The sequence below is a fragment of the Chinchilla lanigera genome, unplaced genomic scaffold (genome assembly GCF_000276665.1).
Source record: "Chinchilla lanigera isolate Chin_1 unplaced genomic scaffold, ChiLan1.0 scaffold00010, whole genome shotgun sequence".
NCBI lineage: Eukaryota > Metazoa > Chordata > Mammalia > Rodentia > Chinchillidae > Chinchilla > Chinchilla lanigera.
In genome coordinates, this window is record NW_004955411.1 from 25,761,080 (window position 1) to 25,778,657 (window position 17,578).

The 17,578-nt window shown below is 37.3% G+C and overlaps 1 protein-coding gene across 1 annotated transcript in view; it reads right to left on the reverse strand.

The window, feature by feature from the left end:
- Nucleotides 1–6,146, reverse strand: part of Mchr2 (melanin-concentrating hormone receptor 2) — a 30,006-nt gene extending 23,860 nt beyond the window's left edge. Inside the window, 3 exon segments of the mRNA XM_013510719.1 lie at nt 755–869; nt 872–934; nt 6,053–6,146. Coding sequence (XP_013366173.1) covers nt 755–869; nt 872–934; nt 6,053–6,146 — 272 coding nt within the window.
- Between the last annotated feature and the right edge of the window lie 11,432 nt (nt 6,147–17,578).

Genomic DNA, 17,578 nt, shown 5'->3' on the forward strand with positions numbered 1-17,578 from the left:
TGTCTGATGGTGTATTGAAATGAACAGTTAATGCTCACAGTTTTCTATATTCTGATCGAGTTTGCATGCTTGTGTCTGGTGGTCTGAGCAACTGATTTGAAGGTAACAATATGCAATGGAATTACAGTGGTGAACTCCTACCATCTTGTCTGGTGAAATTCTGTATTATCTCTAATGTTTTATTGAAGAATTATTTTATTATTCCCTTTAATGGTTTGAGCAGTCTTTTATTCTTACATCTGATAATCTGAGCAAAGTAGTTGAGGATAGCAATATGCAACTTAAAAACCACTGTTGATTTGTATTAATTTGTCTTGAGACTGTATCACTTTGAATGTTTTCGCTTTGATGTATCTTCATGATAGTGGTATGCTGCTATTGTTCTACTTTTTTTGTCTGTTTCTCATGTACTACTCTCTTTAAAATAAAAAAAAATAAATAAATAAAATAAACAAAAAAGCTCCACACGAAATTTTAATATGTGTCTGAGACTGAGGATTGTTTTTGCCCTAAAAACCTCACTGACCCAGTAGCAATCATTACCGTAGATTTTTAGTATTTTTTGATATGCAGCTCAGATGTTACTCAATGATAACAAAGATATTGCTGAGATTCTTCAAATTATCTTCAGCAAATATCTTTGAAATCTGATTTCATTAAAGAAAATCCTTTATGGGATAAAATTAGTTGATTTATTTAGGTGAATTTGAACATGTTCCCTGAACTGTGGAACAAAAGATAAAGAAGCCCTTACCTTACTATGGTAAATACTATGAGGGTGTTGCCAACCAGTTCTGTCAGACATATAATCCCAATCATGGAAGGGAGAATGACTGTATCTGCAATACTGGGGGTTTGATAAGCAAACTTTTATTCCATGATTTGTTTAAAAGTTCAGCAGACATGGTCCAACAGGATAAGTGGAATGGATTCACTGTTCATGGATCAGTGTTAAAAGCTGTGAAATAAACAAAAAATGATTTATTTAGAGATCTTCCAATATACATTTCTTTTACTTAATTAAAAATATTTATTGGAGCCTTCTTTGCACCAAGATTTCATTTAACATAGGATTCTAGTGTAAGAGTGCTCACTGTTTGTAATGACCTCATACAGATTACCAGAAGAGAAAGGTACACAGCAAATCACGGAACAGTATGGAATCATCATGATAATCTTCACATCTTAGCCCACCTTATTGTAATTCAAGGTTTCAGCAAGGCTGGTATCTGCTCAGCATGTACTGGAACTAATTATTTTCAGCAAATGTCTGTGTCCCCCATCCCCACCCCCAGTACTAGGGATTGAACTCAGAGCCTTGACAATGAGCTGCAAACCCAACTTTTTTTATTTCTTATTTTGAGACAAGGGTCACTAAGTTGCTCAGGTTGGTCTCAAACGTGATTTGTGTATGCATTTTTATTGGGTAGTATCTCAACAACACTTAGATTTGTTATATACATCTTTGTCTACATAAAGTGCATGGGTTAAACTCACTTGTGTCCAAGAATGGGTAATACTTTCTACTTTTCTATAATACTTATTTTAGACTTAATTTTCTTACTCCACCTCTGTTCTCTTTCACCTTTCTTTTTAAATTTTTAAATTTTTATTAGTACATGTTTACTGTATATAGTAATTACATTCATTGTGGGGAATTGGTACAAGTACATAACACACCTCAATTCCTTTTCTGTTTAGTTATTTCAAACTAAAAATTAGCCAGTATATTAACTTTGTGTTTCTATTATGCTGAAATTTGATGTCAAAATGCTTGTAAGAATTTAGCAATAAAACAACTTTTAGACAAAATAGCTGCACATGAGCGATTGGCTTGACCTCACTGAAGGCATTCATATGGACAACCAGTTACAGTTACTGTCAGTCACTTCATATTATTTTACTTTCTTTTCTTTTCCTTTTTTTTTTTTGGTATCCAGAATCAAACTCCTGACCTCAGGCTTGCCAGGCCACTGAGCTACATCCCCGACACTTCATATTATTCTAAAGACAATAAATGTGGCTATTTGGAAGTCAAGATGATTAATTTTTATTTTGTTATTTAGACAATGGCAAAGCAGTGTTTAAGGGAGATTTGGGGGGATATACAAAATCTATTATTTTTAAATTATAATAATTTGAGGTACAGGATAAAAATTAGCTCCCACTATAGCTGTTTTTGAAGTATTTCTGTCAGCTTAAAAGAAGAAATTATGGATTAAATATTCAAATGAGTAGGTTTGGGGGATGCACAGTGAATGACTTTTTGGGGAAACAATGACTGATAACATGGACAAACTTTTTCCCAATGAATTATATACAGCAATTTCCACTATTTTCAAAATCATCTACAAAATTTAATATCTCTCTTCCAAATATAATCTACAGGAGTATAGCTCCCCAAGTTTAGTCAACAGACATGCTGACAAATGTTTCTAAGACTAATACCCTCACATTTAAGACTCAGGAGTATAATCTCTTTGGCTACATGTTAATTTTGATATTTAACAATAAAATAAACTAGTAAAGTCAGGGGACTCATTCGTTACTGACAGTTCCCAGATTAGTACAAGCTAAGTCCGAAATTTTTCAGTCCCACCCTTTCACCTCTACATACCTCTTGCTTTCTGTTTTTAATCTTTAAACATTTTAGCATAACCTAATACAAATGGACATTGATCAAATATAAAAAGCGTTCTTCTTAATTCTATGAAAAAATAAAATTTCATAACAGAATAGAGAATAAAAACAGTACACTACGTATCATAATCTTAAAAGAATAGCCAGGGTACAAGCCACAGACAAGAAAAGACTTTCTCATTTCTCTTAGGTCCTCAGAGGAAGACAGGAGTTTCAAAAGTGAGAAAGGGAGAAGCCTGTCAAATAATGCTCCGTGTGGAAAGAACTCTGGAAGTAAACTGTAAATTTAACCCATAAACCTTACTCATGTGTCTCAAATACTTGCCTAAGTAAAGCTCTGTTCTCTTGGAAGCCACTGTTTTTCATTCTTGTCAATTAACAGTTCAACTTTAGCAAGTCTGGCACAGTGGGGCACACCTGCACTCCCAGGTACTTGGGAATCTGAGGAGAAGAGTTGTCAAGACCAGTTTGGAACATAGTGAGACCTGGGTCAAAAAACAAAACAAAACTCATGCTGGAATTTGAAGTAAGGGGAGATTGGCTTGTTGGTGGAATTCTATACAATTTAATTTGTGACTCCTTCTGTAGTATTTTTAAGAATGTCTTGCTTGCCACTTTATTTACATAATTTCAGATTGCAAAGCTCATCAATCAAATGATAAATCAATGTCAAAAGAAATCAGTCTCCTTGTTTTTTAGTTTGTCTTGTGAGCTGCAGCTTGCTTTCCCTCCAGGCTTATGGCATCAAACTTGGAGAGCTAATGTCTACCAATATTGGTATTTCATAAAGCTCAGCAAGCGCCTTGTCTTTGTATTCTCAGTAGACTATTCATTAGTTAAGTATATAGAAACAAAATAGTAATCACTGATTGTTATTAAATATCAGCTATTTCAAAATTTTAAGCATTAGTATTTAAGTTCTATTTCCATTTTATATATTATTAACATTTACTCAGAAAGCTATTTTAAAGAGATGTACATGAAGAATCAATTCTTCCATATGTTGTCATTATATCTAAGAGTGGATTTCATCAGGAAAAATACTCCCAATTTTTAATGAAGACAATTCTGAGATTAACGTCACAAAAATTCTTCGCAGGAAAGCCACCATGATATCTTTACATCTATGTGATATATCAGAGTATTAAGTACTTCTCCCTTGAAACTTTTCTAAGTCTAAAACTTTTCTCCTATCTTTAGTTATAAGTTTTGACACTTTTTTGGACTATAAGCCCCTGCCCCCAAACTGGCCTTAAATAGTTTGGAATGGAAGATTTTTTTCTTAAAAAAGGGAAGTTTATGCTTGTGAAGTTGGTGTTGAAAGAAGACTGACAGTGTCAGTTTAATGTATTCTGATTCACATCATTCATCCATTTACACTAACACCTTCATACATACGCAATTTATTCATGATGACTGGGACAAGGATAGGAAGTGATGAATTGACAGGAAATTCGACTATTATTTTCAGAAAAATGTGTGGTAGGAAGTTTGCAAAGTGATAAGAAAATGTATATGTCCACAAAGAACATGATGCAGAGAATAAATCAAAAGAATCAGCAGATGATGTGATTACTTACATCTTGGTTGTAATTTCACAGTTTAGATTATTTTTAAAAATGCCTCATAATTATTCTCAACTTTTCTCATTAAACAGAGTCATGATTAAATTATGTAAGTGATGAGCCAGGTCATCTAATTATTTTTTCTTTTTCTTTTTTTTTCTAATTACTTTGTCAAGTATCATAAAAAATCATCTAGGAAAAAATTTGTTGCTAATAACTTGAAAAATCTTTGAGATCAATAGCCACAAAGTATAAAATAGAACAGTTATTACTTGTCAATGCTCCTACCCCATCCCTGGATCTGAGTTGTAAAGATTTATTCTCCAAGTTATTTTCCTACTAACTGGAAGATCTCACTTTTTACCTGATTTACCCATATCACTTACATCCATAGACTACGCTTGGGGAATCTCTGTTCATAGTTTCTAGGAATACTCCATTTGATGTAATCTATTAATTCAACAAACATGGTACTGTCTATATCAATGAACAAGGCCAAAATGATCTTGATCAAGAAATCCTAGCATTATATTCTAATAAATAAGGGCCTATCACAACACATGTGTGCTGTGATCCACCAGTTGCAGTCTGTAACTCCAAGCAATCTCTCCAAATCTGCTTCTTCATAGGTAAAACAGTAATAATAATAGGGCCTTATTTCATAGTGCAGTTGTGATGACTAAAACCGCAGCACAACAAATGATGTGTGTGCTAGTGGGTGTTCAGATACTACCACCATTGTCATAGCCATCCGGATCATTTTTTTGCACTAGAGTTTGCCTACCAGCATGAATCCCTAGGGAGAAGATGGAGGGCTAAAAGTTGGAGGAATAAATTTTAAAGCAAGACAGGGCTGAGGACAAGGCTCCCAGCTGTTGGTCTTTAATTTACAGTGAATAGATATATAAACTTAGGTTAGTGAATAGATATATAAACTTCCAATGGGAAGAGAAGCAGTGGAAAGATCACTCCCATGCTCTATCTCTGTCTACTGATGCTGTTGAGATGGTGGCCAAATGACTAAATCTAGACATGGGAATATCAGGCTTTGCCACTGCTCAGAGCTAGAAAGAAAATCTCCCAGGGTCACCCCATCTGGCAAGTCTTAGTTCCTCACATAGCTTTCAGTGACAACACAAGCTGGACAGAAGAGACTTGGAGTTTATTGCAGTGGTGAATAGGCCATGAGTTGGTGGTGATGATGGAAAACATGGTTAAATTGCCTGGGAGAATATTCCAAACGTACACCTCACTTTGTTCCAGTCTCTCATTTATCTCCTTAGTTACTTTTAGGAGCCAAGCACTGTAATTCTTGTAGCCTAACGCAACGAACTTTATGATCATCCTTGTTTGCAGAATTTTTGATCCTAAGCATTCATGAAGCAAGCATTCATAGCCTCCTTCACTTGAACTCATTTTCTACATAACTGGAGAGGATAAGAAATGGGGTCTCACAGGTGGATGTGGGCATGCAGACTGTCAGGAATACGCACGGTATTTGGGGATCTTTCATCTTTTGTAACTGAGGGCCCTTTCAAAAAAGTCACCAACACAAATTTAAGGGTGAATATTGCTTAGAAATGAGAAAAGACACAGCAGCACATTATAAACTTTAAAAAGCCAAAAATATCAAAATCACAAAATCAAGAAAAATAGCACAGTATTTTGACTAATTGCCTAACAAACCTCTATACTGCTTTTCTACATTTTTGGCTGCATGGTGCTTTAACTCTTCAAGTGACGATGATTATATAATGCCATCTATCTCACAGTTCAGATTCTATGGCTTTAGGAAACTGGTTTTGCACAAGCCTCAACCTTTTTCTATTTGAGTATTTTAAACTTACTTGAAAACCAGCTATTTGCAGTCTGATAGACATCACCAACTATGCATAGCTCTGGGGCACTTCCAGATGGCATTAGTGTCCTAGGAGATGACATGATGGTAGGTGATTGACAGTGTGGAGTAAGGCTGCTGGGCTCTGTTTGTATAGTCACAGCTGTTCTCACACCTCAGCCCTGAAAACAACTGCTTACCTATGTCATTGCTTTGAAAAAAAGCCATTGCAGTAGATAGTGTTGCTTCAAACTAGTACATCCCGTGAAATTTCATAGAGCATCGTCTGCGGCTTTGGGACAGCACTTACCAGCTACCTAACGTTTGCTAGTGTCCCCACCTGACCTCGAGTTGTCTTAAGAACCCTTTGTTCTACTTTGGTGCACTCCCTAGCAACTTGTTTTGTATGGAATTCATCCAGTCTTTCCACACAGACTTCCTAAGCCTCACACTAAGGGTTTCTAGATGGCTCTAGGCCTCGCTGTTCAAATTCCTTTCTCAGGGTGATACTGGGTATTGAACCCAGGGTCTTCACACCAAACTGCATCCCCAGTCCCTTTTAAATTTTTAAATTTTTTTTTATTTTGAGACAGTCTCACAAAGGTGCCAAGTCTGGGCTTGAACTTTCCATCCTCCTGCCTATACCTCTCTGTGTGAAGGTGTTACTTACAGGTGTGCACCATCACTCCAGCTAGAATTCAGTTTTTGCATTTAATGGATTTCCATGCTCAGGATTCTTATCTCACACACTTGGTGGCTTTTTGCCATGGACATTCTTTATAAGCAATTTGCACATTCCACCTCAGAACCAATCTTAGGCATACAGAGATACTAATGGTAATGATACTTACCTGACCTGTTGATTTTCTTTTAGTTTAAATTTCACTTTAAAATGAAGCTATATTTTAGTTAAGTTGGTTTAATATAAGTAAATGCTTAACTTTTGATAGGGTCTGTCTGAGACACAGTCTTTACATTTTATCCCACTCACTCATGAATAACTCTCAATATGTGTGAATAAAAATTGATTTTATTCTGCTCAAGCAATATCTAACATTTTAATTAGCACGTTCAAAATCTCTGTTGACCCTGAACTGTGTTATCTTGGAGGGAATGTTCTTTGCAGATTTAAAAACAGGTTAGAGGGTGCACATTCTATACCTTTTCTTAGACTGCTTAGATTCTTAGGAAAACTCTAGCTCATTTTGCTAGTGAAGTTTCTATAAACAGTTGCAAAGAAATTCTAAAGGAATTTTATTCTGCTTAGGAAGAACATAATATCTCTATGATTGTTTGTGAGTTGTGACACCATGTAAATAATTGCTTCATTACTTTCATAAGCTGTAGACATAACTTCATGGATCTTTTCCTCTATATAGTGGAAAAATAAAAAATATATAATATTGTATTTTATAACTGCATTGGCATAAAGATAAATATAAAGTAGGTTTCCTCCTGAATTTAAAAGTACACACTTCCACTGGCCCATTAAAGTATGGTGTCTAACAGATAAGTCTGTTCTACTTCTCCTTACACTTTGAAAAAAATGCAAAGAAGTGTTGAATTAGAAACTCATAATGTCACAGTATTTTCTCAGCTTTAAAAACTAAAACCAAGGAAATGGCAACAGGGTTGCTAGTGAATTCAACCATAATGAAGTTTTCCAGATGATAAATATAATTTACTGCATTAACATTCATATCATTGCTATTCTGGAAATGAATATAAACTGAATATGAATATTTCTAATATGTGGCAAACTCAAGATTATACCAACTGAGTAATCAGGGAGACTCTCACTTGAAGAATCATCTTAGGCAGCAACACTAACGTGCTGTGGCAGAGGCATGGATTGTGAAGAAAGCAAGGTCACTTGCCCTTTGTTTGAAACACTTTAGCAGGAACAGTGAGATGCCCCTCCTCGTGCCTGTTGAAGCTTGGAGTTATTTTAACTGAGAATGTAGACTTCTTTTCCGTAGTATAAAAGGTGGTTATAATGTGGAAACCTCTGAGAAAAAAAAGCATTGTATTAAAAGCTCTGTGTGGAATTAAGGATTTTGCTTCCAAAATTTCTCTGAAATGAGGTTGTGTTCAGAGAGGCTGTCCTGATTTTGCCCAGCTTTTAAGAGTGTGGAAGATCCAGACAGCTCATTAGAAAGATAGGCCATGCATTGGTGCTTCCTGAAGGAGTAAGTTGGTGTGCAGAGGCTGCGGGAGGTCAGACAGGGAAGGCTAGGATTGAAACACGTATCTTCTTCACAACTCGTGCTGCAATTAGGGTGAGAGGGGCAGTGGGTTTTCTGAAGCAGGATGCTAAATTATAGTCTTGTCTTGATTTTGCTTAGGGCATGAATAGGAACAGAAGGGGGGAAAAGAGGCAGTATGGCCAGAGTAGGTCAAAGGAACTAGCAGGGTTCTTTGTACAACTGTTCAGTTTATACACAACTCAAAGGTGCACATGTAAGTGTGCATGCAGGGGTCATTCATTTTATAGACATCAGAGATTTGCATATGCACTAAAACAGTTTTCTGAGTGATGGTAGTAGAATTTCTTAGTGAAATCAGAACATTATGCCCATTTTCTGATAGAAGAGAGCCAGGTGACTTAGGAACAGAGTATCTATACTTGGCAGAAATATGTATGCATGCAAAGATTGTCCTCAGCTAGAAAGAATCGCAGTACTCAGCTGTGAATTAGTCCTCCTGATTTCCTATCATTTAATATAATAGCCAAGTATTCATATAACACTGAACTTTATAACCAGATAGCTACCAGCCACATGTGGCTATTGATCACTTTAAATCGGGCTTATTTGAACTGAAGTGTGCTGTAAGTATTAAATAAACAGTTCTGAAGACTAGCTGCAAAAAATGCAAAATAAATTCCTAGTGATTACACTGCCTTATGTAACTTTTTAATATAATGGGTTAAATAAAATGCATCAAATTACTTATACCTGAGTCTGAAGCTGGTTCTATCAATACTCTATTGAGGTCCAGTTCTGAAAGCTTTGGGAGGATACAAGGGGCTAGACAATTCTATAAAAACATGGTTCATTCACTGACCCCCTCCGAGAGGGAGGGAAAAGTTGTCCAGATAATTCCTGAGATGAATCAGAAACTATAGGAAGTGTGTGTGTGTGCGCGTGTGTGTGTGTGAAATTTTCTAGGCATGACTTTCCAAGGATTCACCACTATCACCAACATAAGGGATCCTCGTACTCTGAATAACTACTAGGAAGACAACAGTATGCAATGTGTCAACTAGTGTAACTGTCCTAACCTGTTTTGAAACTCGGTTTCACTGTTATATTTATCTTTTTTCTCTTTAAAATTAGAAAAAAAGAGTAATCTCAATTGATACAGAAAAAAAATAAAATAAAATCGGTTCTCTCATAGCATTTTGGGCCCCATAAAACAGTTCCAGGCTCCTGCCTGGTGAGTTTTCCTTTCTTGTTCAATCTCTGTTTAACAATCCACATTAATACCCCATAAACACTGCGTGGCGTAGGTATTGATGGCACTTTTTTTCCCTCTGGCCAGAAAAACCCTTTTCTTGGAATTGGAATGCTCTGTGCTGTTTAACCGCCTGTTCTAGACTAGGAGACCCGCAATATCATACTCATAACTGTCGCATCAAAGCCGTAAGAAGATACATGGTGGCATTTCTGTTGTGCAAAGGCCAGTTCAACTGCGGCACTAGCAGGTGTCAGGATGCAAATGGAACCAAGTACTGGGCCAGGGACTCAGCTCAGCAGTACCCAGCCAGTCAGCACCACCCTCACATCACCCCCACTAAATTATACTGACAGGTGATTGTTTAAGCAGAAAACGCAAAGTTAGAAGATATTCACTGAAGACATACTGCCTCCAATTTTCACCGAGCAAAGTTAAGTGAAATAGTCCTGCCTGCCTCGCACCAAAATGACTCACGTTTATGGCTGATTCTTTCCTAGTAGCTTCCGAAGCATTTTAATATATTGCCGCTCCCCAGAAAGGTACCAGACTTGGAGGCAAAGCGTTATTAATGAGTACGTTTTTCTTTCGTTGCTAAGGAAGGAAGTTTAGAAGTTCTCAGCGGCTCCAGGGAGCGCTCCGGGCTAGTACAGGACCGTCCTCCCTGCGCGCACTCTAGGCCCTGGGGCGTCGGCGTCCGAGCTCGCGAGATGGGGACACAGAGACCCAGCCTCGGGGGACCAGGGCCGGGGAGACCCCGGGAGCAGGATGGGCGGGGAGAAGCTGTCTTTGGTCCTGCAGTCTCAGTTAGGAAACCACAGATCACCTCCTTCCAGCCCGGTGATCGGCGAAGCCTGGTGCGGCGCCCACGCGCTGCTTTCTGCCGCCGCCGCTTCCCAGGAAGCCGCCCCGCAACCCCCGCCCCGCTTCCTTGCCCTCGGCTTTGGGTCTCCTCCTCCGGGTGTGACACCCGCAAACCACCGCCCGGTTCCCTCCTGCAAGTACCGTCACAGCCCCAGCCCTGTACCCTCTGGGATGGAGAGGAGACCCGACCCCGCGCACACCCGCGGGGAGCCCACTCCGCAGCAGCACTTGCACCCTGCCCACCGCTCACAGCTTTCGTCCCAGATCAAAGCCCAGACTCTCGCTCTGCCCTCTGCCCGAGGTGACCTCTGCCCCTTTGCACTTACAGCACATCTTTATTGACAGCTTGTTTGTTTCTTTGCGCGACTTCGGAATAAAATGTTAAACATTTCTGCTCTCCCCAAGCTTCTTTTTTGTTCTTCTTCTTTTATTTTTTATTTTTTTATTACTTTTTTTGAGGCAGGGTCTCACTACGCAGTTCAAGCTGACCTTGAGCTCACTTTGTAGCCCAGGCTGGCCTTGAACTCGCAGTGTTCCTCCTGCCTCATCCTCCCGAGTGCTGGGATTACAGGTGTGCGCCACCACGCCAGGCTCCCGAATCTTCTTGCTGTTGTTTTCTCGGAGTGCTTTGCCTCGCCCTTTAGTCACACACGTTGTGAACTTGTGTAGGCATTTTCACTAGGCCTTGAATAAATAGAAATCCGATATCCTTTTTCAATCAAATGCTCATTGAGGTTCCAAAGGTTAAGGGGACGAGGGGGAAACTTTTGATATCAAGGAACTAGTTTCTTTTAAAGGACTTTGGCTTAGCCGGATTGAATCTTTGGTATCCCCCTAAAGTAGTAAGTAACTCAACCAAACAAAACCTGCTTGTAGTGCCCTTGAAATTCTTGCTGGTCCCCGCTGAATCCAGTGACCTTAGTTGCTGCTTAGCTGATTGGGTGATGTGATGAATTTGGAGTTGGATTACTTCTTTCCTAAGGGGGCCTCACGGAATTTGAAAGACAGGAAACCTACCCTGCCCCTGACCTTGGGCAGATTAATGTGTCTAATCCTCAGTTGCTCCTTTTGTAAAATCAGCATTGTAAAACTTGCCTGCCAGAAAGGTTAGGAGAATTCACTGACATGACTGACATTCACAAAAGCACCTTAGCCAGGCCTCGCATGTAGTAGATGCTCAGTAAGTGGTCCTTAAGATCATTATGGTCATTACAGTACTTTTTAGAATTCTTCCTTTTTAAAAATATATAATATGAATGGTCAGAGTGGCACAGTGAAATGTCATGAATTATACAGTAAACTAGAAAAAACCTTGAAAGATTGGAGAAACTGGTTCCAAAACTGAACCAATCAGAATTTTTAAAAGGAAGCCCAGAGCTGTTGATTGTAAGCTTGAGAACTGGAAGCAACTTTAGTCAATGTTTATGCAAAAAGGTGTCTCTAAATGAGTGCATGCTCTAGAATCTCCATAGAAAAATCAAGAGGATCAGCAGAGGAGATGGAATTTAAAGGGAATTGGAAGTTAAACGTGGCAGATTTCAAAGCCTCTGTCAGGAAAGAAAAAAGCAGACGCTTTGATCCGTCTTTTAGGCTGCTTATCTCAACATCCTGAGCAACAAACTTGTGGAAATGCTTTGTCTATTTTTCTGATGATATAAAATGCAGCACCATGAATTCATACATTTGAGTTATTCTTCAAGTTAAATTCGTCAAGTTTGTTTCCCTGTTCAACCCTCCTTGGCCAGATCTTATCTTTCCTGAAGCGCTCAGGCTACCACCTCTTGCAGTGACTTGTAGGTCTTTTATCTTTAAAAAACAAGGGCTATTGGCCATGCTAACTTCTACTACCTCAATGCTTTTCTTCAGTGTTGATGATGGTGAGAGTGAATATGACGGCAGTCAAATTCCAGTTGTAGACTTTAGAGTATTTTAGTTATTTATGAATAAGTCCACATTTGCTTTCTCTTGTCTGCTGACTTTTACATGAATGACTTGCTGCGCATTGCTCTAAACTTTCAAATGATTAAGGCTTATTTTTCATTCCTAATGGGCCCTGTTTCAGAATGATTTTGTGATTAATATAAACACATTTAAAAAATGAATGGCCAGTAAATTAAAGTGATAGATTTCAATGAACGGCATTGGTTTAATAAACTCACATAATGTTTACTGTGGAAGACTCTTGGATGCCACGCTGGTATTAAACATGAGGTGGAATCACTTGAAATACAGCTTAATCCTTTTTCCTCCTAATTTTTGAGAAATGTGGAGCACACACAAAGGAATTGTTTCTCATATTTTGTCACAGTGTCAAAGCCTGAGCAGCTGCTTCCCAGGCACCATGGAAAACACCTGGGTTTCAGGACACAGGTAGGAAACAAGTTTTTAAAATTTTATGTAGGTAACTATGAGTCATTTATATATCTAAGGGGTCTTGTCATGGGCATTTCACACACAGGTGCTCACGTTCAAGACCCAGAACTGTCAATGATATCTTCGTAGCAATCTATACTTTACTTCCTTTTGGCTTTCTGAAGAATCATCAGAGATTGTGTAAGCTGTCTCTGTAACCATGATTTGGAATGTCATAAACCAAATTAAAAGCTTAGTTTACCTTTTATGCTTCCTTCTTGTAGGTGGATTTATTTCTTTTTAATTTTGTAAAAATTTTAAAATTTTTATTATTTTGAGGAGAAAAGAACAAAAACAAAGACAAAAACAAGACAACACGAGTACTGCAAAAAACGATACAGAATTTCAAAACAAGATAATGGGAAATCAACAATGGTTGTTTTATTAATTATTGTTATCTTCAAAGTAGTTACTCAGATTAATAGATATAGGCATGCAAGATGGATCAACCCATTAAATATTATTCCTTTCAATAAACCAATAGAAATTAGTAGTACAGTTATCTTAGCTATCTTGTGTGTGTGTGTATATGTATTTCCCTTCCTTCTTTCTTTTCTCCTTTCCCTCATCACAGTTGTTTTTACCTATTGAGCAGTTTCTTTCCCTTTCACAATATCTATTGTACTTTCCATTTTCTTTACTCTTTCAGGTTCTTAAACTAGGGAGACAATACACAGGTCTGATTTATCTCACTTATGCGTGTGGTCTCTTGTTGCATCCATTTACCTATAAAAGCCTTGAGTTTATCTTTCTTCTTTATTTCTTATATTTTTCCTGAGCTGGCAGATCTATAGTAGGTGCCACCTGTTGACCTCCATGTTAATAAAGCCTCAATACTTTTTAATTTGTATTTTTTGAACAGAAGAAATTTTTACTTATTTTAAAAATGTATTTAAATGAGTATATCTTTCCTTTTCACAATACTATTGTACGTTTGGGTTTCTATTTACTCTTTCATGTTCTTACACTACAAAGGGATGAGGGAAAAGAGAAAAAGAAATAAGGAAGGGAAATATTATATCTATCTATCTGTATCTGTATATACATATATTAGAAGGGTAGCTGGGATAACTGTACTACTGCTGTCTAATGGTTTATTGAAAGGAACAATTAATGCCTATTTTTTTTCTTTTTACCCAATTTTGCATGCTTATGTCTGGTAATCTGAACAACTAATTTGAAGACAACAATATGCAATATAACCACCATTACTGAATTCCTACCATCTTGCCTAGTAAAACTCTGCACTGTTTCTAATTTTTTTGTTTTTATTTTTTATTTTCTTTAATGGTTTGGTCAAACTTGCATTCTTACATCTGGTAATCTGAGCAACTTCGTTGAAGATAATAATATGTAATATAATAACCACTGTTAATTCCTATCATTTTGTTCTGAAACTCTGTATCATTCTTATTGTTTTTGCTTTGTTTTGCTTTTGTCTATGTTTTTGGTGTTTTGGTATTGTTCTTTTTAAATTATTTTATTTAAAATTTTAAAAACCCAGCCAACTAGCCAATCAGCCCGTTAACTAACAAGTCAATTCATGTATTAGATACGGGTAATTAGTTCAGGTTTTGGGAGTGTAAAATGAACAGGATATTGTTCCTGTCAATTAGGAATTCATAGTTTTTGATAAAAAAATATAACACAATATGAAGTGGAGGTATGATATATATTCCTAGATAGAAATAGGACATAGCAAGTCATTCTTCTTGAAGGAGATTAATTTTAACAGACTTACTCCTTTTGAGTACTTTGGGTTCCGGAATTTTGACTACTGAGTGAATGAAGGTATACAGCTTGCTTATATTCTTTGAAAAAAATAGGAGAGGTATTTCAACTCTGATTTCTAAAAGACAGCCACAAAGATTCACTGCAAATTACTGCCTTTAATCTTTGGAATGGGAACTACATATTGTGTACTTAGTAATTTGCTAAATGTAATTGTAGATAATAAACAATGTAAAATGTAAAAAAGAGAAGGTAAAAGTTAATATCCCAGTTCATCATTAAGAATTTGAAAAACTTTAACCAAACATTAAGTGAAGTGGTTTTGGTTTAGTGGTCTATATTTCTCCTGTTGGGTCAGATTGAATAATAATGTGCTCTATGCATCCTGGACTGAGGTAGAAATACCAGGCCTCATCTTCAGTCTCAGCTAAGTCACTCACACGTTTCACTTTGATGTTGGACTTTGCAGAGATAATTGCCTCCCAAAATGATCTGAGAAGTGCATACTCTTATTACTAGACTTATTATGGAGCTCAGTTTTTGTAGGACAATTCTACTGACAATTCTATACCCATTGTCCCAGTATGTTTACTAACATTGTCTAGTGCTGGGGTATTGATTCCTGAGGCAGACCCTTATGTTTTCTGCTCATCCTACAGAGATGGCAGTATTACTTTCTATTTATCACTGAGAATAGATAAAAGCTGGACACACAGTAGAAATGTAGGTACTGTGACCTTTCTTGTGGGACAGTTACTATGTTTCTTGAGGGACAAAAGCTCAGAGTGCTAAGGTTTGACTATTTCAGGTCCCCATTATATGAACTGTATTAACTCCTTTACCTTCTGCACTCATTCACTCTCTGGAAGAGAAATGTTTACATGCCTACATTTTTGTATTTAATTCACTCTTACTTTCAAATTACTGCTTTAATAATTTACAAGTGACCTTCATTTTACTCCACAAGTACTCAGAATATGATTTTATTTGCCCGTTTTAAAGAAGAGCCAGCATAGATCCAAGAAGAGATTGAAGAGAATTCACTGATTTACCATACCTCTCTCATTCACAGCAAATTCCATTTCTTCATTGCAAAGATACAATGTGCTCTTGTATATTAAATAAAATTAGCTCCACTACATAGTAGAAAAAGCATGTTGTCTTTAAGTTCCGGATTATAAAACGTTTCTGAATTATACTCAAAGAAAGCATGATAAAGAAGACAGACCTATACATGGGCTTAAGCATGAATTGGAATCTGGTCTGCAGACCCCATGTACAAGTTGTTCTGTTGGGAAAGTCATTTGTTGTCTCTGAGACTCAACTTGTTTATAGAAAAAATGGGGGAAAATAAATATTGTACTTCATGAAGTAAACAAATGTGATTGAATATAAGTACTTTGTGAACTGCAAAGCAGCATGTGAAATTGAGTGTGCAACAGAGGGGTTCTTCCTTCAGTGTACTTGCCGGTGTTTTACTCATGGAGGTCAGAAACGACAAACATGTGAAAGGTGAGATTTCTTAATCTATTCGCTTTTCTTTAGTAATACCACTCTTTGCAGATTAAAATCAGATAAGTTTACCCCAACAAGAATTTTTCAAGAATCTACCAGGAGATGGCGATGTCTGTGAGCTGGTTAGAGCATGCTGGTTAATGGAGCCCTTAAGAGATGCTCACCTTTGCCATTTCCTGTACCCAGGGTTCCTACTCTTCCCAGAGCCTGAGCTTAATGTTGGCTACAAAAATAGGTAAGACATAGTTTCCGCTGTAAGAAAGAGACATCCAGTGAGAGAGATAGACACATACATAGACTAATTTTAATACAGTGTAATAAACAATATGATAAAGACCCAAGAAGAACGTGGAGACTTAACTAAGCCTTCCTCTCCTAAGATAAGGTAAAGAAAGAGAGATTTCACGTGTCAAGGACAGTGTGCATGTCAGAAAGCCTTTTATAATGGCCATTATGGCAGAATTTGTGGAAATTGCAAAGCAACAGAGGCTGCACATCTTGCTTGTAGCGTAAAAATAAAAAGAACAGGTTTTGTTATAGAAGAACCCAGTGCCTAAAATCTCATGCTGTCAATTACTCCCTACATTTCTGAACTTCCTTTACTGTGATACAGGCATAATAATATCTACTTCAGTCTAGTATAATGCAAACCGCATGAAGCAGAGTGTGACTTCTGTTTATTACTGTGTCTCCATCCTTCAGAACAGAGCAAGCACTGTGGCTCACACCTTGCATAACGAATATTTACCTAGTACCTAATGCCTAGTAAATGGCAGTTGATCTTATTGAACAGGTAAAGGTTCATTCATTTTCTAACCTTCATATTTCTATTTGTTTTGATGAAAAGTCAGTACAGTCCAAGGGGGTTCCGGGAGGGCTCAGTTGTTTTCTACTTATTTCTCAATCCTGATCAATTTCAGCTCTTTGCCTTCCAAGTGAGTATTGCCTATGTATACAATATGCTCATGTATTTGGTAAAAACAGCTCCATTCTATAGGCAAAAAGAAAAGGATGTGCTTCCCTGTGTACATCCGTGTTGCCTACCATGGTGAAGAACTCATACACATTGAAGAGTCTGTAAGGATCTGAAGACTGATATAGATGGTATTATCAAATATTCTTACTTTTTCTTGTTTTGAATGTGTTGGAGTTTTTTTTTCAAAAATGGACAGTTAATCTGAAACTTGTTTTTCAATTTGACAGAGAAATTAGTGAGTGTCACAGCAGACTTTCTATCAAGCTACATTTCTTATATACTTTTTCATCTAGTCTGTTGGTGGACTTCATGTTTCATACAAATATTATGCTGGAGAATAGTAGACTTCCAGGTCTTGAACGCAGAGTTTGAGAAGGCAAATACTCCTTGACAATCGTTTCGAGTAGTAACTGCAGTTTTTACAATTGACCACTTGGGGGCAGTGACAACTAAGCGGCCAACCCAAATAGCATACACACATTTCGTTCCTTTAACTTTTCTTTAACCATTCAAATTTCAGGATTTACAAAGAAATTTTTTCATTGCGTGGGTTAAAATAAACTTTGATAACCGACAACTACA